The sequence below is a fragment of the Myxocyprinus asiaticus genome, chromosome 14, assembly GCF_019703515.2.
Source record: "Myxocyprinus asiaticus isolate MX2 ecotype Aquarium Trade chromosome 14, UBuf_Myxa_2, whole genome shotgun sequence".
NCBI lineage: Eukaryota > Metazoa > Chordata > Actinopteri > Cypriniformes > Catostomidae > Myxocyprinus > Myxocyprinus asiaticus.
In genome coordinates, this window is record NC_059357.1 from 6,861,068 (window position 1) to 6,886,847 (window position 25,780).

General features: G+C 36.9%; 1 protein-coding gene across 1 annotated transcript in view; it reads left to right on the top strand.

Annotated features, from left to right (window-relative positions):
• Positions 1–25,780, top strand: part of LOC127451117 (transmembrane protein 104-like) — a 107,690-nt gene that overhangs the window by 59,019 nt on the left and 22,891 nt on the right. Inside the window, exon 9 of the mRNA XM_051715554.1 lies at positions 24,951–25,044. Within this exon, the coding sequence (XP_051571514.1) occupies positions 24,951–25,044 (94 nt within the window). The remainder of the gene's footprint in view (positions 1–24,950; positions 25,045–25,780) is intronic.

Genomic DNA, 25,780 nt, shown 5'->3' on the forward strand with positions numbered 1-25,780 from the left:
ACACACACACACACACACACACACCCTCGTGTTATAGGATTATTTTGATTTCCATGTCTAATCATATCACTGTTTAGTTTGTAGTTGTAAGTCGGAAGTTTATTGACTGCATTGTATTAATTATTAATTGATATTACTGCATAAGTAAACTTTGTTATATTACAAAGAGAAGTGTTTTGGTTTGTTTTGCATACACCATGCTGTCAGGATGTCAGTGCTCAGATTCAAGCCTTCATTCATTGTTTTTTTTTCCTGAAAATCGATATTCTACGATGTCGATTTTCATAAGAAAACAATCTACTGTTGAGACTGTTATACTATCTGGTTATTAGTCCCTGATATTAATCCTTGTTAATATTCTATTGATTTTTGATAATTGATAATTATCTTTGATGATTGTTGAATTTGAATGATCAATAAGCTAGTGTTAATTGTAATTAATGTTTCATTGATGTTAACAATTAACGATTATCTTTGATAATTGTTGATTTAAAGGATTTTAAAAAGCTAACATTGATTCTCATCAATGTTCTATTGATTTTAATAATTAATAATTATCTTTGATAATTATTAATTATTGCTAATAACCAAACCCGCTCCTAAACGTAGCACACTACATTTATTGGAGCCCCATATGAGGTTTTAATGAGTTAGATTCAATTAATTAATTTAAATATTAATTAATAACTAAAGAAATAATTAATTATTTCTGATAGTAACACTGATTTAAACAACCAGTAAAGCCCTACAGAGATCAAGATTAAGAAGAACCTAAAATTTGACACCGATGGGAATTGCTTAAAGATGATGATGATTCTTTCTGTTTGACTTTACTGTTTGACAGAAATGAAATAAGTAATGATCCTGCCCCACAAAGGCAGAAGGCAAAATAGAGTTATGAATGAAACGGGTTTCTTATGATCTGTCCGGTGACAGATGAGTTTGTCTAGTTTGCTGAAATTCAGAGTAACCATTGTGTGAAAGTGCAGTAACAACAACATCCACATAAAAATAAATCAAGCAATTTTTCTCAGTTTCAATGATAGTTCATGAGTATGGCCTTTGTAGGGTAGTAAAGGGTATTGATATTTTTACCAGTGAAACTATGTGTAAAGTCATTTAGGGAACACAGGTATTTGGATGGATGGATGGATGGATGGAAAGTAATGCCATGTAAGCACCAAAGGTTATTTTCATGGCAAACAGAGTTGCTTAAAGTGCAGTGACAAAAAATAAATGGCATTTCTTATCGACACCGAATTAACAACAGGGGAAACAGAAGCACACGTCCCGCAAAACAATGTATCCAGCTATGAATCGTGATCACGTATGGTTCTATCAGCTAATATTGGCCACGGAATCAATGGAACCCGGTGCAACAGAGTGCGGCACAGGATGATGTGTGTGCAGGAGTGGGGGAAAGAAATGACTCGCGGGATTGTTTGGCAATGTTAGGGTGATGACAAAACTTGTTTTTTTTTTTTCTCTCTCTTTACAGTTTTTGGTTGGGAATTGTTAAAAAAAAAAAAAAAAAGCCTGATACTGGAGCAGGACAGAATCTTAGGAGACCGGGACTGAAAAATTTGCGCAGACCACTACCTGCGGGAGCGGGACAAAACGTAAAAGCTGCAGGCGGGAGTGGGACAAAATATTACATATTTTTTTGCGGGAGCAGGACAGAATCTTGCGGGAGCGGGTCTGAAAATCCATTCCGAGCGGACCTCTACCGTATAATTCAGGTCCAGTATTTCACGAACACCCGCAGTGTAATTTTGGGTAGCTGATGTGGAGGGAGAGGGAGATATTTAATAAGAGGGAGCCTGTGGTACATTAACAGCAGCCACATGGTCACAGCACACTGAGACAGCACCAGGCTTCTTTATGGGCATTAAACACCTATGCATTGCACAAAAATATCTCTTCTTACCGTTCTCGCTCGTGTGATGTCTCGGACTCTCTGGATTGCAGCAGCCTCTTGAGTGTGTTGTTGCATTTGGCCAATGACAAAAATAAAAAACACTACACATTTCCTGTGCTGTTTTGTGATTGGTTGGGCTGTCTGCAGCCCACCCTTAATGTTTGCAACACACGGCCTGCCCCAATATTGCTTTTAACCAATGCACAAATTAATTGATTTAATTTAAAACCATGTTTCCAAAATGTTTGATTGGGTGGGCAAGACTCACGTTTGGGTGGGCTCAGCCCACCCCTGCCCATGTCTACATCCGGCCCCGGTTTTAATTAACTAAGTTCAGATGATCAGACAGTCTAGACATAATTAGTAGCAATAGTGCAAATTGGATACCTTTCTTTCTGTCTGTCTTTCTTTCTTTCTTTCTGTCTTTTCTTGGTTAAACGTAGTAGTTATAGGTCTGGGCTACTAACCACAAGTTTGCAGGTTCAAACCCTGCAAGATCCTTGATCTCACCATTATGACTTTTGAGCAAGGCATGTAACCCCAAGTTGGTCCAGGGTTCTGTCCCATTAACATGGTGACATGGCATGAAAGTCATGTCAGCCCCGATTATGGCAATAAATTGATCCCATTCTATTTGGCTAAATTGGACAAACAAAGAGCTCTACGGTTACAAGAAAACTAAGTGCTGTTGTGAACTTGACACAGTGTAACAAAGTCACGAGAATTAGATCTGCTCCTTAGTGGCTCCCTCTGTTTTAGAAAGGTTTCAGCTTTGATTAACACCATAGTTGCCAGTGTAATCATGCTGTAAATTACTCTTTAAGCTTGACCGGTTTCTTAAAAAATATTCTTTACGAAAGGCCTCTGTTAGACAGTTGGTAACCCATGAATAGCAGAGTAAAGCAACCGTACAGCCTTAAAGGGATAGTTCACCCAAAAATGAAAATTCTCTCATCATTTACTCACCCTCATACTATCCCAGATGTGTGACATTCTTTCTTTTGCAGAACACAAATTAAGATTTTTTTAAAAGAATATCTCCGTCCATACAATACAAGTGAATGGTGACCAGACCTTTGACCATCTGTAACCGCTTTGTGTGGTGAGAAGAATAGCATCTCAGAATGCTATTCTGAGATGCGGGTTGGTGCTGTTTTGGTGGCAAGGGGGGACCTACACAATATTAGGCAGGTGGTTTTAATGTTGTGGCTGATCGGTGTATGTGCGAGAGCTAGATGAGTTTATAGTAAAATACACAAGTAAAGCATCAGTTGCACATCTTTTGCTCTTTATTTTGTTTAATTATCACTAAAAAGCCTGTCTTAGTAAGTAAAAAATTTAATTATATGTGAAACGGTCCAATGCGTTTATTTCAACCAAAATCATTTGAATGCACATGTTTTAATTATTAATTTCGAAAGTAGGAACTTCCTAGGAGGACTTGAAGGATGCATATTTCTTAGCCATTGTAACATGTTGGGGCGTACACACTGGATATCACGCTGTGCGTGCCATGGGATGAGACCAATAAGCAAAATATGTCATGGCCAAAAAAACTTGTCAGTCGCTTGGCTTACTACTGTCAGATTCAAGCAGACAAAACCAATGACCTCTCTGAAACTTCGGTTTCCATATTGATTTTCTGACACTTCTTGTCTTAATATGAAATTCCACCAGGACAATCTCAGCTTTGACAGATTTCTGGACATATTTTCTGCTTTTTATTTAATGGTTGCATGGTTAGTTTAGTGGGGAGGGCTTTTTGGCCTTTTTAGATGGTAGTTTACTTTTTTAAAGCCACTCGTAAAATTTAAAACTCTTGTTTTAGGTCTATTATGCAGTAACTCTCCAACTTTTATGTTTTAGTCACATTAATAGCTGATTGAATTTCATGCCCATCCGCTTTCGACATTGCCATGAAATATGAAAATTAAAGGTAAGAAAATGAAGTGTTCTGCTTTTCCTTTTCCCCAAAACCAGCAGACAGATATTCTCACATAGAGGAAAGAAGAAGAAAAAGCACTGACTCTTGAACACACAAATCTCTGTAGTAGTGAATTGATGCTTGCTTGTGTAAAGGGCAGTTTTGTCTGTATAGTTAAATATTATTATTTAATCAGTCAGCTCTGTTAGCTGATGTAGAAGAGCGTATCTGCTTTCCTTGTGTTGATCCTGTCTCAAAATCATGGCATGTCTAGCAAAGATTAGCACTGGACACAAATGGCATGGGATTTTGGCACTGTGGGGATTGGAAATATAATCCCTGTTTTGCTTGTTACTGTCAGTTGAATTATAATCCTGCATTCTGTGCTGCCACATGGACTCTCCCAGAGTCCACAGACAGAAAATGTTCCTTAGAGCCAGTTGAAAGAGAAAGAAGGAAGAGGGAGAAGTTATCATATAGAACTGGTCCAACAAGCAGAGCAATGTTCTTATAGCACCACAAAGCCTGTGTTTCAACCTGGTCTCACAGAAACGCATTACTTTACCTACATTGTTACGTTGTTCGTTGCACATATCATGACACTTTCCTGCTAAAATAAACACAAGGCGCTAAAACAACAATGACTTATTTTCCTTTTACACAAAGTTAAAAAACACAGCTACACAGCTCCTGATCCAAGCGTTGGTCATTTCAAGACTGGACTACTGTAATGCCCTGTTGGCTGGTCTGCCAGTTGGTACGATTAAGCAACTGCAGATGGTCCAGTACGCTGCAGAGCATATGGTCTTCAATCAACCAAAGAGGGCTCATGTCACCCCTCTCTTGATTTCACTCCACTGGCTGCCAGTAGTTGTTTGCATCAAATTAAAGGCTGTGAATCTGGCCATCAGGACAGCCAATAGAACAGCACTTTCTTACTTCAATTCACTCCTCCAGGTCTATGTCCCAACTCACTCTCTGCAGTCAATGAACAAGCGGCACTTGGTGGTCCTGTCGCAAAGAGGCACAAAGTCAATTTCTTGATCATTCACTCTTCCTACTCTTCACTTCCTCTGTGGAGGAATGAGCTTCCAACCTCCATACGATCTGCCGTTACGATCTCAGCATTCAAGAAACAGCTGAAAGCACATCTGTTCTGTGAGCACTTAACCAATCCACACTAAATGCAATTGCTATTTAACAATTGAAAACCTATGAACTTCCTCCAGAGGCAGCATTTTAGGACATCATAGGCGCGCTCCCTTCATGAAGTCTGTTCAAAAACGTAGGCATCTTAATTATGCTGCCTCATAAGATACCTCGTTTTTGACAAATTTTAAGGTAGCATTGTAGGTATCATTCCCCAGGTAGGCGATCCCACCGTGATGAGCTCGATGGAAAAATAAATCCAAGATGGTGGATGAAGCGAGAGAAATTTTGATTATAAATATACTTCTAATACATTCAAAACTGAAAAGTATTGATAAATTGTTTAATAATATAAAAAACTGACTATTTCACCCAAAATGTGCGTACTCTAATGAGCATAAATATGCATAGTATCGCATTTCTGCTCTCTTGTCACCTCTATTGAAATCAGTTGCGAGTCGATTCTTGTGTGCGCTGCGAGTGACGAGCGCTATTTGAATGATGTGCGGAGCTGCCACCTATGTAGAGCATTCCAAATCCCTCTCTTATGAGGCATCATTTGAGTAAGGATGCTGCCATAGTCAGCTGCCTATGTAGGCAGAAGACAGCAAGGCAGCTCACTAAATGTTTGGACAGACCCGTTGTCTGTCTCTTTCTTCTGCGCTAGCTTTTTCCACCACACAGTGGACATTTCACCTCAAAACTGCCGCGATATGTGTCAGGAACCACGTAATATTTTGCAAAAATGTCACCACAGTCATGGAATTTTCATAAAATCAGTCTCCAGTGTTTACATTCTTCAGGAATTCAAACATCGAATGGTTTACTTACAGTTGTCTGTGCAAATTAAACTGGGATTGGAGAATGTATTTTATTAATGAAAAAATGACACACCAGCTATAAGGTTACACTAATATCTCACTCACTCCGATGTTTGCTAAACTGAAAGTGACGTCTTGCGACATAACAGTGTCAGCATCTCCTGATAATGAATAACGGTCATTGACTGTTGGTTTTATTTCCCTCGTATTGATGTGATATGTCAAGTCCTGGTCTTCTGTCAGGCTATTCACTATTGCATTTTCTCATTTGCTTTTTTTCCTTATCTCATTTCATTCAAGTGTTGAATTATTGCTGAATTTGTTATCTGATATTGCTTAGAAATGTCACAGTCATCCAAAAGAAGATACCCAAATATGTCAAATGCCCCACCAACCACAATTTTTGGCATGCGAAAGAAGGAATAAAATTACCATGGAAATTGACTCAATGTTTACGCAAATTGTTTTTCACCACAAGAAAAATTTAATGAGTAGCGTTAAATGAGCCATTTCTTTTTAAGAAAGGAATAATAATAATTTTAAAAAAAGCATTCGAAATAGCATGCCATAATAATACTTGTACTATTTTGCATTTTCTTTTTTTTTTTGGTGACAAATTATACAGAAACAATATTAGCCACAATTTTAACATTTACTTTCTTATTGTTTAATCAGACTAATGTAAGACAAAAGTTTAAGGCACATTAGACATTTCAGAAAAAACGATCTTAATGTGGTTATGGTTATTTTATATACATTGTAGATTTCCAAACATTCCTTTTGCAAATAGAATTAAATAGAAGTAGAACAAGGAGTCCTGCAACAGATGGTATGGCCCCCACAGAGCCTGGATCACAACATAATTTTCCACAACTGCCTAAAAATTTTGCACAGTACTGTATTTACACAAAATTGTTAAAAATGCAAAAAAAAAAAAAAAGTATGTTCAAAAGAGCACCCTTTTATCCAATACATTGAGAAAAGGCACCTTTTAGTGCAAAAATATTTAATAATTGATACAAGTAATATAATGATTATAATGTAATTACTATTTGTAGCACAACCTTTAATTGAAACGCATACCATGTGGCAACTTTTTGCATAACTGTGTTAGAAATGAAACAGGCAAATAGGTGCAGTAATAGTAATAGACAGTGTTGTATAAAGTATCCATTTGTCATACTTGAGTAAAAGTAAAGTTACCTTCATGGAAATTGACTCAAGTAAAAGTATTAAAGTAACTGATATTACATTTACTTAAGTATCAAAAGTACAAATAAACTGCACAAATTACAGAACAGTTCATTAAACCCATGGCAACTTATTTGATTGGTGGTGCTCATCATTTACCCACCCTCATGCCATCCCAGATGTGTATGTCTTTCTTTCATCTGCAGAACACAAAGATTTTAGAAGAACATTTCAGCTCTATAAGTCAATTCAATGCAAGTGAATGGTGGCCAGACATTTCAAGCTACAAAAAGCACATTAAGGGAGCATAAAGTTATCCATACTACAACAGTGATTTAAATCCATATCTTCTGAAGCGATTCAGTTGGTTTTGGGTGAAAACAAACCAAACTGTAACTCATTTTCATTTAGGGCTGGGACGATTCATCAATGTAATCGACGTCATCGATTACAGAAATACGTTGATTTGCATAACATGCATCAGCGCATCACAATGGAGTAATTAAAATGGCAGCGCCCGGTTTAAGTATGGATTCCCCCCAAGAACAAGCTGCAGCTAAAAAAAACTCGCCTACGGTCATCTAAAGCGTGGGAGTATTTTAGTCAGAGACCCAACAGTGTGGTGCTGTGTAAGCTAAGCAAATTGGAAATGGCTTATCACAGCAGTACAACCGCCATGAACAAACACTTGAAGCGAAAGCATCCCGGAGCACTTTGTCAAGACGGAAGTACAGGTGCATCTCAATAAATTAGAATGTCGTGGAAAAGTTCATTTATTTCAGTAATTCAACTCAAATTGTGAAACTCGTGTATTAAATAAATTCAGTGCACACAGACTGAAGTAGTTTAAGTCTTTGGTTCTTTTAATTGTGATGATTTTGGCTCACATTTAACAAAAACCCACCAATTCACTATCTCAAAAAATTAGAATATGGTGACATGCCAATCAGCTAATCAACTCAAAACACTTGCAAAGGTTTCCTGAGCCTTCAAAATGGTCTCTCAGTTTGGTTCACTAGGCTACACAATCATGGGGAAGACTGCTGATCTGACAGTTGTCCAGAAGACAATCATTGACACCCTTCACAAGGAGGGTAAGCCACAAACATTCATTGCCAAAGAAGCTGGCTGTTCACAGAGTGTTGTATCCAAGCATGTTAACAGAAAGTTGAGTGGAAGGAAAAAGTGTGGAGGAAAAAGATGCACAACCAACTGAGAGAACCGCAGCCTAATGATTGTCAAGCAAAATCGATTCAAGAATTTGGGTGAACTTCACAAGGAATGGACTGAGGCTGGGGTCAAGGCATCAAGAGCCACCACACACAGACGTGTCAAGGAATTTGGCTGCAGTTGTCGTATTCCTCTTGTTAAGCCACTCCTGAACCACAGACAACGTCAGATGTGTCTTACCTGGGCTAAGGAGAAGAAGAACTGGACTGTTGCCCAGTGGTCCAAAGTCCTCTTTTCAGATGAGAGCAAGTTTTGTATTTCATTTGGAAACCAAGGTCCTAGAGTCTGGAGGAAGGGTGGAGAAGCTCATAGCCCAAGTTGCTTGAAGTCCAGTGTTAAGTTTCCACAGTCTGTGATGATTTGGGGTGCAATGTCATCTGCTGGTGTTGGTCCATTGTGTTTTTTGAAAACCGAAGTCACTGCACCCGTTTACCAAGAAATTATGGAGCACTTCATGCTTCCTTCTGCTGACCAGCTTTTTAAAGATGCTGATTTCATTTTCCAGCAGGATTTGGCACCTGCCCACACTGCCAAAAGCACCAAAAGTTGGTTAAATGACCATGGTGTTGGTGTGCTTGACTGGCCAGCAAACTCACCAGACCTGAACCCCATAGAGAATCTATGGGGTATTGTCAAGAGGAAAATGAGAAACAAGAGACCAAAAAATGCAGATGAGCTGAAGGCCACTGTCAAAGAAACCTGGGCTTCCATACCACCTCAGCAGTGCCACAAACTGATCACCTCCATGCCACGCCGAATTGAGGCAGTAATTAAAGCAAAAGGAGCCCCTACCAAGTATTGAGTACATATACAGTAAATGAACATACTTTCCAGAAGGCCAACAATTCACTAAAAATGTTTTTTTATTGGTCTTATGATGTATTCTAATTTTTTGAGATAGTGAATTGGTGGGTTTTTGTTAAATATGAGCCAAAATCATCACAATTAAAAGAACCAAAGACTTAAACTACTTCAGTCTGTGTGCACTGAATTTATTTAATACACGTAGTTTCACAATTTGAGTTGAATTACTGAAATAAATGAACTTTTCCACGACATTCTAATTTATTGAGATGCACCTGTAAGGCAGCACCGTAAGTCCTGTTTACTTTTTGTCCCCACCCAAGCATGACATATTAGTATTACAACACGTGTTTCTGTTAGTAGTAGTCACTTAAAATTGATTTTCTAAATGTTTCCTCATCGCCCCCATGTTAAAAGTAATTTCTGCACCGCTGCTAACGTAGGGTGACCATACGTCCTCTTTTTCCCAGACATGTCCTCTTTATCGGACCTTAAAGCATCCGGCTGGGATTTATAAATTTGCAAAAATGTCCGGGCTTTAGTTGCATTATGATGTGCATGTCAAGATTTATAGTCGAAAAAGGAGTTATATTTTGGTCTATTCTCACCCAAAAACCAATTTGATCTGTTCAGAAGACATTGATGTATGGATTACTCTTATGCTGCATTTATGTGCTTTTTGGAGCTTTAAAGGTCTGACCACCATTCATTACATTGAACTGACCTACATAACAGCAATATTCTTCTGAAAATCTTTTTTTGTTTGTGTTCTGCAGAAACAAAACTTAAAGTCATACACATCTTGGATCGAATGAGGGTGAGAAAATTATGAGAGAATTTTCATTTTTAAATGAACTATCCCTTTAATGGCACATTCAATTCACATCAGAATGATCATATTTATGAGATTATGGAGCCAATAAGCAACCACCCAGAACACCCTGGCAACTGCACAGAAATGTGCTGAAACACAGTTAAAAAACCTAACAGCATAGCAACAACCTGACAACCACCTAGAACACTCTGTCAAGTGCAAAGCAATGTGCAAAAAACACAGAAAACAACTTAGCAACAGCATAGTAACAACCTGGCAACCACATACTGTAGCAATGTGCCAAAACACACAGCAGAGATCACCTTGATAACTGCATAGCATGCCCTAGCAACCATCCAGAAAACCCTAGTTACCACATACTGTAGCATAAATGTGCTACAAAGCAAATATAACACTTTAGCAACCACCAGAAAACTAGTTTTTCTTTGGCAAAGACCATTCACATCTTCATAAAATATAAAAATAAATATTGTTGGACATTTTCATGAGTGCTGGTAATTATTCATACACATCATATCTTGTTTAAATGTAAAATGTAAAAGCATGTGATTGACTTTTATATGAACAGGTCTCCTGGAAAGGCGGGAGACTGAGCGCACATAACTTCATTATTTCACGGCTTTCATAATGTTTAAGCCTAAACTTATATATTTAATTAGTCGGAAAAAAAAAATGAACACACATGAGCCGTTTCTTGTCTTCCCTTGTGGAGACAGACGACGGAACACATAATAGGTGCGAGCTTCGCTTGTCATTTAGATTCAGATTCATGAATCATTCAGACCGCTTTTTGAATCTTTTTGTTCAGTTCAAAGGAATCAAATTTAAAAGATTCGACTCAAATGATACTGTCAACGAATCACACATCACTATCGCCGATCTGCATGCATTTTTGCACGTACTGCTGTTATTTTTTTATTTCTTAGATGTTCAGTTGCAAAAGTAACGAAAGGGTCTGGAGAAATTTATCAGAGTAAAAGTATCAATTTTCTCTTCAAAATGTAGTAAAGTAAAAGTCCAAAGAAATATTTATACTCAAAGTACAAATATTAAAAAACTGTACTTAAGTACAGTAACTAAGTATTTGTACTTCATTACTATACACCTCTGGTAATAGATCAATACCAATAGAGATAATTGTTGGAAAACATCACTAATAATGGATCGTTCTACTCCATGAATGTGGGTCGTGCTTGGCTATTTTACACTCGCTGTTAGTGTTAATTAGTGCTGTGATAACAAGTACAGTACTGTATATCACAGTACCTCTCTTCTCTCTCTATGTCATGTCTGAGTCACCCAGCACCCCATTGCTCTTGCTTTCTCCTTCCCCTGCTGCCCTCTCTGCCTGGACCTGCTCCTCCATTTCTCCCTTCACACCCATCCACACTAAATTTCCTTCCTGTTTTAATTTCCTGGCGTGCGTGTCCTACCAACATGCCAATGTTGTGCCATTTTTACTACCAGCCCAACAACAGCCTAAGAAAGGAATATGAGAAGCCAGTGGCCCTTTTCAGATCGGAAGCTGAGACGTATGTTATATGTCAGGCTTTTGATAAGGAGCTACAGCACACCCAGCCATCAGAGTTGAGATTGGCTGATGTGTTAGATTACACATGGCCTCCCATAAAGAAACTGTTGTACTGTTTTTTTCTATTTCATTTTTGTGTTGATATGAGATTGCTTTTGGTATTTTATGGTCACTTTGGGATTTTGGAGTTCTAGCTCAGTGAAGAAATGCATGCTCAGCATTTGGGTCGTAGGTGTTGTAGACCATTTCTGTGTGGTGGGAGTGATGAGCAAACGTGCGATAAGTGTGAGAACTCATATTGACAGCAGTGCATTATGGGAATTTATCAAGGTGGATTTCTTTTGCTAAAATGTCACTCATTTCTCTTTTTTTTTTTTTTTTTTTTTCTAGGTCATTCAGCATAATTGGTTTCTTTGTTCCTTATTAAAGGAATGTTCAGGTTTCAATACAAGTTAAGCTCAGTCAACAGCTTTTGTGGCATAATGTAAATTACCACAAAAAATTATCCTTGTTGTTTATATATATATAAAAATAAATAAATAACGGTTATAGTAAGGAACTTACAATGGAAGTGAATGTGGCCAGTCACTGCCAAAACCAAGCAACTTCCTATTGGTCAGCACTGCGAATTTGCCTGTTAAAGTTCACCAAACACAAACTGCATGTGAAATTAGCGAGGGGAAATTCTTCGCCACCGGAAGTCCATTGTGTGACATTCACGATCATGCGGATTCCCATTGAAATGACTGTATTCCGCCATGCGAAGGTAAATGTGACCGAGCCTTAACCTCATCTGTGTGATGTTACAGTATATACTTTTGAAACTGTACCCTGTTCACTTCCATTTTAAGTGCCTTTACTGTAATGGCAGTTTTTTTCCTTTTCTTTTAAATATATACAAGACGAGACAAAAAATTTTTTTTTTTGTGGAAATCAACATTATGCCAAAAATATAGGCATGTAAAGATTTCATGATATGATACAATAAAAAAAAATGAAAGCGCCCACAAATGTTTCACTCAAACTCATTCAAGAATTCAACATAAATGTCTTTTAAATCATAAATGTCTAGTGTAGAGAGTTGTTGCGCTCCCAAAAATGGAAAATTCCTGCAGGTGTGTGGAGCCAGAGAATCTTGCAGATGTTTCAGCACATGCTTTCTGTGAGCACTGAAGAAAGCATGTGCTAAAACTTTTGCTCCGTTTTAACTTCACTGCACTGTGCGCTTTTTTCTCACTATGGAATTTTGTAAACAATAAAGATGGATAATTTTTTATAAGACTATAATTTTTCAGTGTGCGGACAGCAATCTCTAAAATTTGGACAAATCATAAATGTCTGACATTGGCAACAAAAAGCAGAGCTCTATAATAAAGTAACTTAAACAACAGCACTGCATTTATTTTGTTTGACTGTAATGAGAAAAATTCATATAAACTCACAATTTTCATGTTTTTCTTGAGAAAAATTTGTTTGTCAACACGCTAGTCATTTATATTTGTATAGCACTTTTTACAATACACGTTTCAAAGCAGCTTAATAGAAAATCATGCCTTAATGTCTTAAAGTGATCAAGCTAAAGTGACTGTAGCAAGGAAAAAACTTCTTTCAGTGTTATTTAGTGGTGAATGATTTATTTATTTATTTATTTTACGCCTCTGTGCAAATTGAGTTGAACTTTTATTGAACATCCCTTTAATGTGTGTAAATAATGACTTGAATGACACATAGTAAAAGTTGATGTCAGCTATTAATTGTTAAAAGCTATATTAGCAAATATGGACTTTTTGATTGAAAAAAAAAGTCATAATTAAAAAGAAGTGTTTCCAGGTTATGTGTCGACACTGTTACCATCATCATGCCATAGTATTCCATTCCATAATGCAGTATTACATTGATAAGAAACTGTCATAATGACATAATCCTTTCAGGAAGTGAATGCTGCAAGGGCAAGTAAATGTCTCTTCTTTTTAGCACTTTATTTTACAGTGTGTGTGTGTGATTATATATACTGTTCAGCCACAACACCTGCCTAATATTGTGTAGGTACCCCACGTGCCGGCAAAAGAGCGCCAACCCGCATCTCAGAATGCTATTCTGAGATGATATTCTTCTCACCACAATTGTACAGAGCGGTTATCTGAGTTACCGTAGACTTTGTCAGTTCGAACCAGTCTGGCCATTCTCTGTTGACCTCTCCCACCAACAATCATGCCATGCTCCAAATCACTGAGATCACATTTTTTCCCCATTCTGATGGTTGATTTGAACATTAACTGAAGCTCCTGACCCGTATCTGCATGATTTTATCCACTGCTTCCACACGATTGGCTGATTAGATTATCACATGGATGATGATTGGTGCCAGATGGGCTGATTTGAGTATTTCTGTAACTGCTGATCTCCTGGGATTTTCACGCACAACAGATTCTAGAATTTTCTCCGAATGGTGCCAAAAACTAAAAACATCCAGTGAGCGGCAGTTCTGCGGATCGAAATGTCTTGTTGATGGGAGAGGTCAACAGAGAATTGCCAGTCTGGTTCAAACTGACTAAGTCTACAGTAACTCAGATAACCGATCTGTACAATTGTGGCGAGAAGAATATAATCTCAGAATAGCATTCTGAGATGCGGGTTGGCACTGCTTTGGCGGCACGAAGGGGACCTACACAATATTTGGCAGGTGGTTTTAATGTTGTGGCTGATCGGTGTGTGTGTGTGTGTGTGTGTGTGTGTGTGTATGTATATGTATGTGTGTATATATATATATATTATAATAAATAATATTATTATTATTTTTTTTTTGTAGTACTTGGTTTGTTAGAAACTATCAACCCTGTCACCATGATTTTGTCTGGTCATCAGCTGATTATTGAAAACTGAATAATTGTGGAAATATCAACATTCAGTTCTTTCTAAGAAATGCCTTGAAGTGTCATGACCTTGAGACTAGATATGGTGAAATAAATGGTAAAACTTTCCACCCTGTTAATTTTCTGAAGGCTTAGTTATAGCTTCGCTTGCATTAATTGATTTAGCTTGAGACAACACAGTGCAATTTATTAACACTTAAATACTTATATTTTTTGACTGAGAGAATATTTAAAATCCTTAAATCAATAAAATATTTAAAGAAATGTACGGACCCACTTTATATTAGGTGGCCTTAACTACTATGTACTTAACCATTTGATACAGTGTACTTATGTACATACATGTTGTTGCATTGTAATTACATTTAAAGTATTTGCATTTAATTACATTTGTAGTTACACTGTTAACTTTACCCCTAACCCAACCCTTACCCCAAAACCTAACTCTAACCCCTAATCCTAACCCTAAACCTACCCTTACTCCTAAACCTACACGTACCTCAACCTCAGTAGCATCAAATGTGGGCATTTTGCAGAACAACATGTAGTTACACAGTAAATACATAGTCTTGTATGTATTTAATGTTAGTAGATAGTATTTAAGGCCACCTAATATAAAGTGTGACCAAATGTGCTTTAAAATCACCTTTTTCAAATGAAAAAGGCAACTCTTTAATAGAAGAACCCTTGTTTCTCTCTTCAATTTCTGTTATTAATTTCCACACCTTTGCAAACTTGTACCTTCACTGCACCTTTTCTTGTTCACTGTCACATTTTCATGCCATATTGTTTCATTTCCCATTACAACCCTTTTAGAGGAACACCACATGAATTTAGAAGCTTCCATTCTTTTCTCTCTGTTGCTTCAGGGCTTTAGCCTTTGCCAGCCTCTCTGTCAGCTCTTTAATCAGGATAGACGTTCAGGCATGATGATGGACTGTTATCTCATTCTCAGTGGTTTATCTGACTATACAAATCAACACACTCCTCACCTCTCAGGATAAAATATGGCCGATGTCACTCAAATTCCATTTGACTTATATTTCACTCTTTAATGAGAACTTTGTGCAGTGTATCATGAAAAACAAAATGCAGTGTGTAAATCTCTTGATTATTAATCTCACTTGATTTAAGTCAATTTGTCTATTTACTTTCTTAAAACATGTAACAGGTCTTATTGTGAATGACATATTAGTACAGGTTATTCCAATAAAAATACATAGTTCTTTTTTCTTCGCTGAATATCCTGTTTCATTCAAAGTACATCTTATTAGAGAAGATGTTTTGTGAGTTGTGAACACCGTTTTATGTTACTGTTGTAATTCATTCTAATAGAGGAAAGTTTTTCTGCTACTGTGATAGAAAATGCAGAACATGACTATATACTTGTTGCCAATAGCTGAAAATCCAAATCACCATATGCAAAATAGTGTGTCAGAACCTCCGTAACATACCAGAAGAGGGCAGCTGAATCAGATGTCTACAAATTCCTTTTTAGAAAATATTACCTCTGGGGTAAACAGACATATGAGTGAGCAATATTAAAAATATTCCAGCCTCCAGTTGCCATAAAGGGAAAAACACAAATCGGAATAATCAATCACTCAAAATAAACAATAATTAGTTACCATAAGGATATAAACAAAACTATAAAAATGATGAAGTCTCTGCACAGTCATGCTTGAGAGGTTTACTGTCTTCTTTCAGAAAGATTTATACACTCTTTCCGTATCTGATGTTTGTTTTTTAAGTGGAAATTAAAAGACCCTTCCTACAAACAGAAATTTGTTTCATTTTCACAGGTGACATTAGATACACTGTTGGCCAAAAGTTTGGAATAATGTACAGGTTTTGCTGTTTAGGAAGGAAATTGGTTATTTAATTCACCAAAGTGGCATCAACTGATCATAAAGTATAGTCAGGACATTACTGATGTAAAAAATAGCACCATCACTATTTGAAAAAAAGTCATTTTTGATCGAATCTAGACAGGCCCCATTTCCAGCAGCCATCACTCCAACACCTTATCCTTGAGTAATCATGCTAAATTGCTAATTTGGTACTAGAAAATCACTTGCCATTATATCAAACATTGCTGAAAGCTATTTGGTTTGTTAAATGAAGCTTAACATTGTCTTTGTGTTTGTTTTTGAGTTGCCACAGTATGCAATAGACTGCCATGTCTTAAGGTCAGTATTATGTTAAAAAGTGCAAAAAAGAAACAGCTTTCTCTAGAAACTCATCAGCCAATCATTGTTTTGAGGAATGAAGGCTATACAATGCTTGAAATTGCCAATTGAAGATTTCATATAAAGGTGTACACTACAGTCTTCAAAGACAAAGGACAACTGACTCTAACAAGGACAGAAAGAGATGTGGAAGACCAGATGTACAACTAAACAAGAGGATAAGTACATCAGAGTCTCTAGTTTGAGAAATAGACGCCTCACATGTCCTCAGCTGACAGCTTCATTGAATTCTACCCGCTCAACACCAGTTTCATGTACAACAGTAAAGAGAAGACTCGGGGGTGCAGGCTGAGAAAAAGAAAAGGTTAGAGTGGGCAAAGAAACACAGACACTGGACAACAGATAATTGGAAAAGAGTGTTATGGATCTTAACCCCATTGAGCTTTTGTGGGATCAGCTAGACTGTAAGGTGCGTGAGATGTGCCCGACAAGACAGCCACATCTATGGCAAGTGCTAAAAGAAGTGTGGGGTGAAATGTCACCTGAGTATCTGGACAAACTGACAGCTAGAATGTCAAGGATCTGCAAAACTGTCATTGCTGCATGTGGAGGATTTTTTTGATGAGAACTCTTTGAAGTAGTTTAAGAAGTTCTGAAATTTGTTTTAAAATTGTAATAATAATTTTTCACGTTATTAATGTCCTGACTGTACATTGATCAGTTGAATGCCACTTTGGTGAATAAAAGTACCATTTTCTTTCCATAAGAGCAAAATCTGTACATTATTCCAAACTTTTGGCTGCCAGTGGATGTTTGAGCAATTATTAATAAACTATTGGAAGGACATTCTGATGCCAATTTACCATATTTTTTACTATTTTGTAAGCTTAAAACTAGGGCTGAACGATTTGGACGAAAAATCAAATTGCAGTTATTTTGAAAAAATATTGCGATTTGCTATTTTAACAGCAATATGATTATTAACATAAAACTAAAACCTAGTAAGTGTTTCCTTTTGACCAAATTTAAGTCATGGGCAAAGATGCTCTACTGCCAATAGAAGTACTGTTCAAGAAAGGCTGTTCACAGTTGAGTCCTCTTAAAAAGAACCAGACTAAATAAATAAATAAATAAAATACAGTAAAACATAGAGAGGAAAAAAATAAAAATATTCACATCACCTTCACATTGTATCTGTTCACTCTGTACCTGATTTTGTCCAATTTGTGATAGGGTCTCTGTACCATATTTATGTATTAATTTTTTAACTTGCATGCGGTATTGCTATGTGTTTTGGTTAAACCCTTAAGCCTTTATTTTGGCAGAAGCTTTTATTTTGGCGGAACACTGAAGGAAGACATTTCTGTTTGTGGTTGAGTTGCCGATGGCCTTTTAATGCAGAGAAATGCTCTCATCTGCTCTTCTGTCCACAAACTGTGTTATGAGGTTACTTAAGATTTGGATAGTAACTTTTAGCAGCCAAGCATATTTGGAGTTATGCAAATGTACAATTAGTCAATCTAGAGAGCTGTAAGATATACATTGCGCTCACTCATTAGCCTCACTCTTGCTTTGAGGATGTGTAAATACACTACAGAGAACAAAGCTGCACGCATACAGCAAGCAGCAGTTTATTTAATTAAATCGCAACTATTGTGGTTTTAGAATCGCACTACGTCATATCGCGATTTCTATTTTAATTCGATTAATCGTTCAGCCATGCTGATAAAGTTTGTAATATACATATCAAAGTGTACGACATGTCGGATATGCACAAGTGTATGATGGTGAGGAACGTTTCTCATCCACACTCAACCCAATATAGTTTATTAGAAATGAGTCATGAATCTTCGTGCCTGTGCAAAGAAATGCATCAGAAATCAATTCCTTTTCACACACACACAAACAAGACTTTTTTATTAGAAGAGCTACAACTTTGCTTGTTTGCATAAATGTATTCATTTATACACTTGTTTTGTTGTGGTTATATAATATATTGCAATATCGACATTACTTATTATACTGTTGACCATTTAGTAGTACAGTTGGCTTGACTACTTTAATCTCCTTTTTCGGGATCATGTAATATACAGTTGAAGTCAGAAGTTTACATACACTTAGATTGAAGTCATTAAAACTTGTTTTTTTTTTATCCACTCCACAGATTTCATATTAACAAACTATCATTTTGGCAAGTCGTTTAGGATATCTACTTTGTGCATGACAGGAGTAATGTTTCCAACAATTGTTTAAAGACAGATTGTTTCACTTTTAATTGACTATATCACAATTCCAGTGGGTCAGAAAACATACACTAAGTTAACTGTGCCTTTAAGCAGCTTGGAAAATTCCAAAAAATGATGTCAAGCCTAATTTAGTTTCTGATTGGTTAATTGGAGTCAATTGGAGGTGTATCTGTGGATGTATTTTAAGGCCTACCTTCAAACTCAGTGCCTCTTTGCTTGACATCACGGGAAAATCAATGAAAATCAGCCAAGACCTCATAAAAAAAATTGTGGACCTCCACAAGTCTGGTTCATCATTGGGAGCAATTTCCAAATGCCTGAAGGTACCACGTTCATCTGTACAAACAATAGTATGCAAGTATAAACATCATGGGACCACGCAGCCATCAAACCACTCAGGAAAAAGATGCATTCTGTCTCCTAGAGATGAACATAGTTTGGTGCGAAAAGTGCAAATCAGTCCAAGAACAACAGCAAAGGACCTTGTGAAGATGCTGGAGGAAACAGGCAGACAAGTATCTATATCCACAGTAAAATGAGTCCTATATTGACAACCTGAAAGGCTGCTCAGCAAGGAAGAAGCAACTGCTCCAAAATTGCCATAAAAAAGCCATACTACAGTTTTCCAGTGCACATGGGGACAAAGTTCTTACTTTTTGGAGAAATGTCCTCTGGTCTGATGAAACAAAAATGTAACTCTTTGGCCATAATGACCATCGTTATGTTTGGAGGAAAAAGGGTGAGGCTTGCAAGCTGAAGAACACCTTCTCAACCTTGAATCATGGGGGTGGCAGCATCATGTTGTGGGGGTGCTTTGCTGCAGGAGGGACTGGTGCACTTCACAAAATAGATGGCATCATGAGGAAGGAAATTTATGTGGATATATTGAAGCAACATCTCAAGACATCAGCCAGGAAGTCAATGCTCGGTCGCAAATGGGTCTTCCAAATGAACAATGACCCCAAGCATACCTCCAAAGTTGTGGCAAAATGGCTTAAAGACAACAAAGTCAAGGTATTGGAGTGGCCATTACAAAGCCCTGACCTCAAGCCGATAGAAAATTTGTGGGCAGAACTGAAAAAGCGTGTGTGAGTAAGGAGGCCTACAAACCTGACTCAGTTACACCAGTTCTGTCTGGAGGAACAGGCCAAAATTCCAGCAACTTATTGTGAGAAGCTTGTGGAAGGCTACCAAAAAAATTTGACCCAAGTTAAACAATTTAAAGGCAATGCTTCCAAATACTAACAAAGTGTATGTAAACTTATGAAAGAAATAAAATCTGAAATAAATAATTCTCTTTACTATTATTCTGACATTTCACATTCTTTTTTGGATTTTCTCCCCTTTTCTCCCCAATTTGGCATGCCCAATTCCCAATGTGCTCTAGGTCCTCGTGGTGGCGGAGGACGAATCTCAGTTGCTTCCGCCTCTGAGACCGTCAATCCGCGCATCTTATCACATGGCTTGTTGAGCGCGTTACCGCAGAGACCTAGCGCGTGTGGAGTCTCACAACATTCTCCGCAGCATCCACGCACAACTCACCATGCACCCCACCGTGAGCGAGAACCACATTATAGCGACCATGAGGAGGTTAACCCAACGTGACTCTGCCCACCCTAGCAACTGGGCCAATTGGTTGCTAAGGAAGCCTGACGAGTCACTCAGCATGTCCTGGATTCAAACTTGCGACTCCAGGTGTGGTAGTCAGTGTCTTTACTTGCTGAGCTACCCAGGCCCTGACATTTCACATTTTTAAAATAAAGTAGTGATCCTAACTGATCTAAGACAGAGAATATTTCTACAATTAAATGTCAGAAATTGTGAAAAACTGAGTTGAAATGTATTTGGTTAAGGTGTATGTAAACGTCTGACTTCAACTGTAAATGAAAAAATAGTCTGCATGCCTTCGCTTACTGTATGTTACTTACTGTACTGTTCTCTGTAGTGTATTGCAGTGTTATAAAACTACTGCAATATAATCCATACAAAATCTGTAAAATGTATTCAATAATATGGTAACATTACAATGAACACATAGTCTGTGACTGTATTACAAACAGTCAGTTTAAGACAGTTACAAGTATTATGCGGTTAAATCTCAATACAGCGCTTCTGAACTGTTTAATTGACCTAAAGTCTCTTAAAGAATTTTCCCTTTTACCATACACTAGAGTTGTGTGGGGTGGGGGTAGGTTAATCTTGATGTGCTGTGATGTCACAATTGAGTTGCATTTTGGGAGATGGAGCTACCTGAAGGGTACATATGCTTTGTCAAAATTGAGGGAATGAGGGTCTGTCGGCAGAAACTTCCCCCGCCTGCTTAGCGAAGCTGAATGGACTTCCACAATGGCGGCGGGGATTTCCCCATGGGAAAGTCTTAGGGACGAAAGCGAGTTTATGTTTAGAATGAAGTGGGAAGGAGCCCAAGGCCATTTTCAACTCAACCACAAACAAATCTTTTCCTTTGGTGTTCCGCTAAAATAAAGGCTTAAGCTGCCTTTTCACTGCATTCGACAAATGATAGACTATAGACCGGAAGACATTCATTTCCAGTGAAGAGTCGCACGGGGGCTGCATGTGGTTCCAACCATCTCCGGATGCTACATTTCCTGATCCAATTTGAGCTTCAGCCGTGTTTAAATATTTCAACTTGTGCAATCATGCCGTATGTGACCGCATGACCGGATATGATATATTCAATTAAAACTGTGCAATTTTGACCTAAACTTTATTCTAAACACCTGTACTTCTGTATTTTGTACCATTATGAATGTAGAAGTCAGAATTTATTGTTTACGTTGCAAATATATGTATATAAAAAAATTGCTACTGCACACACAAAACCTACATGTTTAATGGCTTCCTTTTTGCTAAATGTTGCTTGATGCTGTTATCTATCATAATAAAAACAATAACACAGTATTATTAATAAATAATACTATTAATAATAAATACTGAGTGAATGTTAATTGTGAACTTTATTGAATTCGTCCATCTGCTAAAAAAAAAAAAAAAAAAAAAAAATCACACACAGTAATGTCATTCTGAGGCAAACCTTTGGTAGCTTCTCCTTTAATTAATAAAATCCATTGCGTGCAAAATTACAATTCATCACGGCTGCCACTAGGGAGAGAAATATGACAGTCATATGTGAATGGCGGAGACTGTGGAAAAGGTAGCTTTAAGGGTGTAACCGGAATGCATAGCCATGCCGCATGCAAGTTATGAAATTATTATAATCAATATGGTACTGTTATATAACAATAATAATAATAATTATTATTATACAACAGTTAGTTCAGGTCCTCGAATCTGATTGGATGAGAGGCATTCCAAGAGTACTGTTTGCTCACAGCAAACAGCTTTACTGTTTGTATCATGCGTCTTGTGTTCGTGGCATTCAAATTGTGTAAGAGCAGCTAAATGTATGAATTTTCATTCATTCCTGTGACATCAAAGATTTAAACAAGCAAGTGGCTATAAAAAACTGTCTTGTGTGTGCTATGTGTGAGTTGAGCTGACGTTGCCAAACTGTGTGTGGTCAGTCAGTGCGCAAATTTCACTCCATGATCGCTCGGATTACTACTACACTATGGCTGAAAAATAGAGAGAAACTAACAGTTTCAGCATTACTGCTGATCAAAGCTGTTGTGTAAACTGTGTACTGAATTAATCTTATACTGATGCGTAAGTTATGTCCAATTTGAAATGAAATAAGTGCTGTTGATGTCTCACAAGCCTGAAGCCTAACATTAGACTACATAACAGTCTAAACTGTCTCTTTAACTGTTACTGTCATGTACGGCTGGCCGATATGTCTTAAAAAATTATCTCTATTTTCAGCCTATTGATGATATTCGATATACGTATATCTTGATAATTATGTATTTGCTCTAAAATGGCTCATGTTTGTTTTTTATCAAAGGAACCAACATTTCATCCAAACAGCCATTGTAGCCAAGTAGATTCAATATTTTAAAGACATTAAATAAAAATCTATTTAAAAATAATTAGTTTTTCATTAAATAAACAAAGGGTGAATGACATTTTATTGATATGAATTTTATATTTATGTTTTGCTACACAATGATACATAGTAGCAATAAAAAGCATTATTTACCTCCAAATGTTTTTACTAATAAATTTTTGTGAAAAACAAGGTGTGCAAAGTTACCTCACTGACTTATTTTTGAAACCCCAGTTGAACATTGCATCATACTAAATTATTACTGACACGTCAGGTTTATTATTATAATATAATGCTGAATTATCATTATTATTCTGATTATTAGATTTGTGTTATACAAAAGTAATATATTTCTGTCCTGTTTACTTCATCTTCACCTGGGGCTTTTATTTTGACACTGAAAGTGCTGTCGTATTTACTTCAACTTCATAAGGAGCTTTTATTTAGACACAGGAAAGGCAATGTGTATTTGACAGTTTACAGTGTTCTGCATTTCCTGAAATGCTGTAATCTCCGTTACTTCATTACTTTGATTTCACAATGCACGTGAACTGATCTGTGACCGCCGCCGTGCGCGTGCATATAGATCAGCGCATCACTGGTTTGTTCTGAATCACACACAGACCATCTTTAAATCACAGCCTTTTGTGGATTAATAATCACATATGACCAACTCGCCGTTTTGATGTTATTTTTGATTAATTGTGCAGCCTTGAAGGATCGTGAAATTAGTCTACTGATGAGCTGTTTATGGAACTTAATGGTAAAATGAAAGCACATTAAAATCATGGTGATATTCACGATATTGGTCAATCGTCATCGTCAGCAAAATTATCTCGATTATATTGTTAAAATTCTATATATCGCCCAGCACTACTGTCATGTTGTTCTTTAGATCTGTTATTGATTGCTTGTTTACATAACAGTGTGAAGTTACATATACACAAGTTTTGTTGTAATAAGTGGAATTTGATAAAATAATAAATGCTTGAATGAAGTATGCTATCACATTTTTTGTTTGTTTAGAATTTTAATTTAAAATATATAGTACTGTGCAAAAGTCTTAAGGCACATATGATGTCTTAAGATGGTTATTTATATCTTCAGCTTTAGTGTGCCAATAGGAAATATAAATGTTAGACTCCCAGACATTTCTTTTGCAAATAGAAATGATTAGAACAGAAGAACAGGGAGCCCTGCAACAGATGCCATGGCCCCCACAGAGCCCCCACTGAACATCATGTCAGTCTGAGATTACATAAAGAGACAGAAGCAATCGAGACAGCATAAATAGATAGAAGAACTGTGGCGAATTCTCCAAGAAGCTTGGTACATCCTATCTGCCAACAACCAAGAAAAACTGTGTCCAGGTGTACCTAGGAGAATTGGTGCTGTTTTAAAGGCAAAGGTGGTCACACCGAATATTGATTTAGCTTTTTTATGTTTACTGGACTTTGTATGACATTAAGTGATAAATGAAAACTATTTATGTCATTATTTTTGAAGACATCCTCTCTATGCAACATTTTTTACAAGTGCCTAAAATGTTTGCACAGTACTGTAGTTTAGAGGATCAATTATTGTATTACATTTAAGCCTCGAAGTCTGCAACCAATTTTTTTTTTTTTTGATTTATTTGTTATACAATTATAAAGTTTTAAATATCATTTAAAATATGTATTTATTGTATCTGCTCTGTAGAAATGATCTCATTATTTGGCAACAGACTGCAAAGAGCAGTAAATGCAATAAGCATCTTTTATTTCCAAATAATACTGCCTCAAAAGTACTACAAGAATTGAAACTGGAATTGGTACTGGAACCGTTAAGAAACAGGAATCGGAACCAGAATCATTAAATTACTTACAATTTCCATCCCTACTTATTATTGGGTTCCAAAAGAATAATGATGAAATGTGGGCTGAGATCCTATCACAAAGTGTGCAAAATCAGGTACGGAGTGAACAGATACAATGTGATGGTGATGTGAATTTGTTTTTTTCCTCTCTGTGTTTCACTGTTTATTTATTTATTTATTTAGTCTGGTTCTTTTTAAGAGGACTCAAGTGTGAACAGCCTTTCTTGAACAGTATTTCTATTGGCAGTAGAGCATCTTTGCCCATGACTTGATTTTGGTCAAAAGTTCAGCCCTATGACATATACTAGAATGTTTGCCCATATAAGTTGGTGTACAACTTGCTGCACACTGCTGTGACCCAAACGGTTGTATGGTTTCATAGACTTTCACTGACATTCTTCTCTTTTTTTTCAGGCTATCTTCACACTGTTTTTGGGGCCCTTCGCCTTTTTCAATGCACAGAAGACCAAATACCTCCAGATCCTCACCTCTGTCATGAGATGGATTGGTAAGTTGTTCACACTTTATTTTTTATTTATTTAAAATGTATTTAATAACATTGTTGGGTAACGTTACTTTTAAAAGTAATTTGTTAGAATATTGCATTACTCCTTAAAAACTAACTAAATTAATGAAAGTTGCTTTTTATGAAAGTAAAGCATTACGTTACTTTTGCGTTATTTTTGCATTACTTTTTTCTGACAGCCACTTTCTCTTCTGCTATGCTGCTATGCATTCCATACAAATAAGCCTTGCATTGCATACATGAGACAGGTCATGCTAGCTACTGTACAACACTCATGTCAAAACAACATGGTAAACAAACAGATATTTAGAAAGTCTACAATCAGTAGGTCTTTACATCATATTTATTATAATGAATCAATAACATGAATATGCATGATTTGTTTTTCCATCGACATGGCTTCCAATATGAAGAATGAAGTATGAAGAATAACCACTGTCTTACCTAAAGCAGCAAAGTCCAGTCGACAATGCCAGAGTCAACTTGAAATATTTTTTAAAAGTCAGGATAAAATTCAGTGGGGAATGCCAGCCTAATATGTTCAAGGAATGTGTCTGATAATAAAATTATATTTTTCATTTAAGTCATATTAGTGCAAGCTTGTATTGTGTTGATCCATGGTGCATACAGACGCCACTGGTTGATCGCATACAGCTTCAACGACGCATATTGATACAACTTGAATGGAATCGTTTTTAATGCTACTAAATTGTCATAA